This window comes from Haliaeetus leucocephalus, unplaced genomic scaffold, assembly GCF_000737465.1.
Source record: "Haliaeetus leucocephalus isolate CR32 unplaced genomic scaffold, Haliaeetus_leucocephalus-4.0 Scaffold251, whole genome shotgun sequence".
Classification (NCBI taxonomy): Eukaryota; Metazoa; Chordata; class Aves; order Accipitriformes; family Accipitridae; genus Haliaeetus; species Haliaeetus leucocephalus.
In genome coordinates this window covers 5972227-5972548 of record NW_010972687.1, presented here as the reverse complement: position 1 = coordinate 5972548, position 322 = coordinate 5972227, and the positions used below count along the sequence as shown (strand labels likewise).

Here is a 322-nt window from a genome sequence, read left to right as displayed (position 1 = left end):
CATGGAGGTGTTCCCGTCCCCGCTGGAGTCCGCCAAGTTTATAGCCGACAACAGCAAGGACGTCTCCGTGGACGAGGAGGGGGCGCGGCGCGTGGCCGAGAGTTTGTTCGACAAAGTCTCGGCGGCGGATTTCGGGCTGGCGGGGGGGAAGAGGCTCCACGAGGTGAACCCCCAGGCCGCCAGCGAGGAGGCGGTGGACTGGGTGTTCCTGGTGGACACCCTCAACTTCTCCTTCTGGTCCGAGCAGGAGGAGCAGAAGTACCTGGTGAAGTACAAGGGTAAAACGCACAGCGGCTACTGGTCCCTCTGCGCCGCCGTCAAC

The 322-nt window shown here is 64.0% G+C and overlaps 1 protein-coding gene across 1 annotated transcript in view; it reads left to right on the top strand.

Annotated features, from left to right (window-relative positions):
- The first annotated feature begins 1 nt into the window (after position 1).
- Positions 2-322, top strand: part of LOC104832451 (chromosome unknown open reading frame, human C9orf64) — a 7974-nt gene continuing 7653 nt past the window's right edge. Inside the window, exon 1 of the mRNA XM_010568636.1 lies at positions 2-322. This exon is cut by the window's right edge and continues 4 nt beyond it. Coding sequence (XP_010566938.1) covers positions 2-322 — 321 coding nt within the window.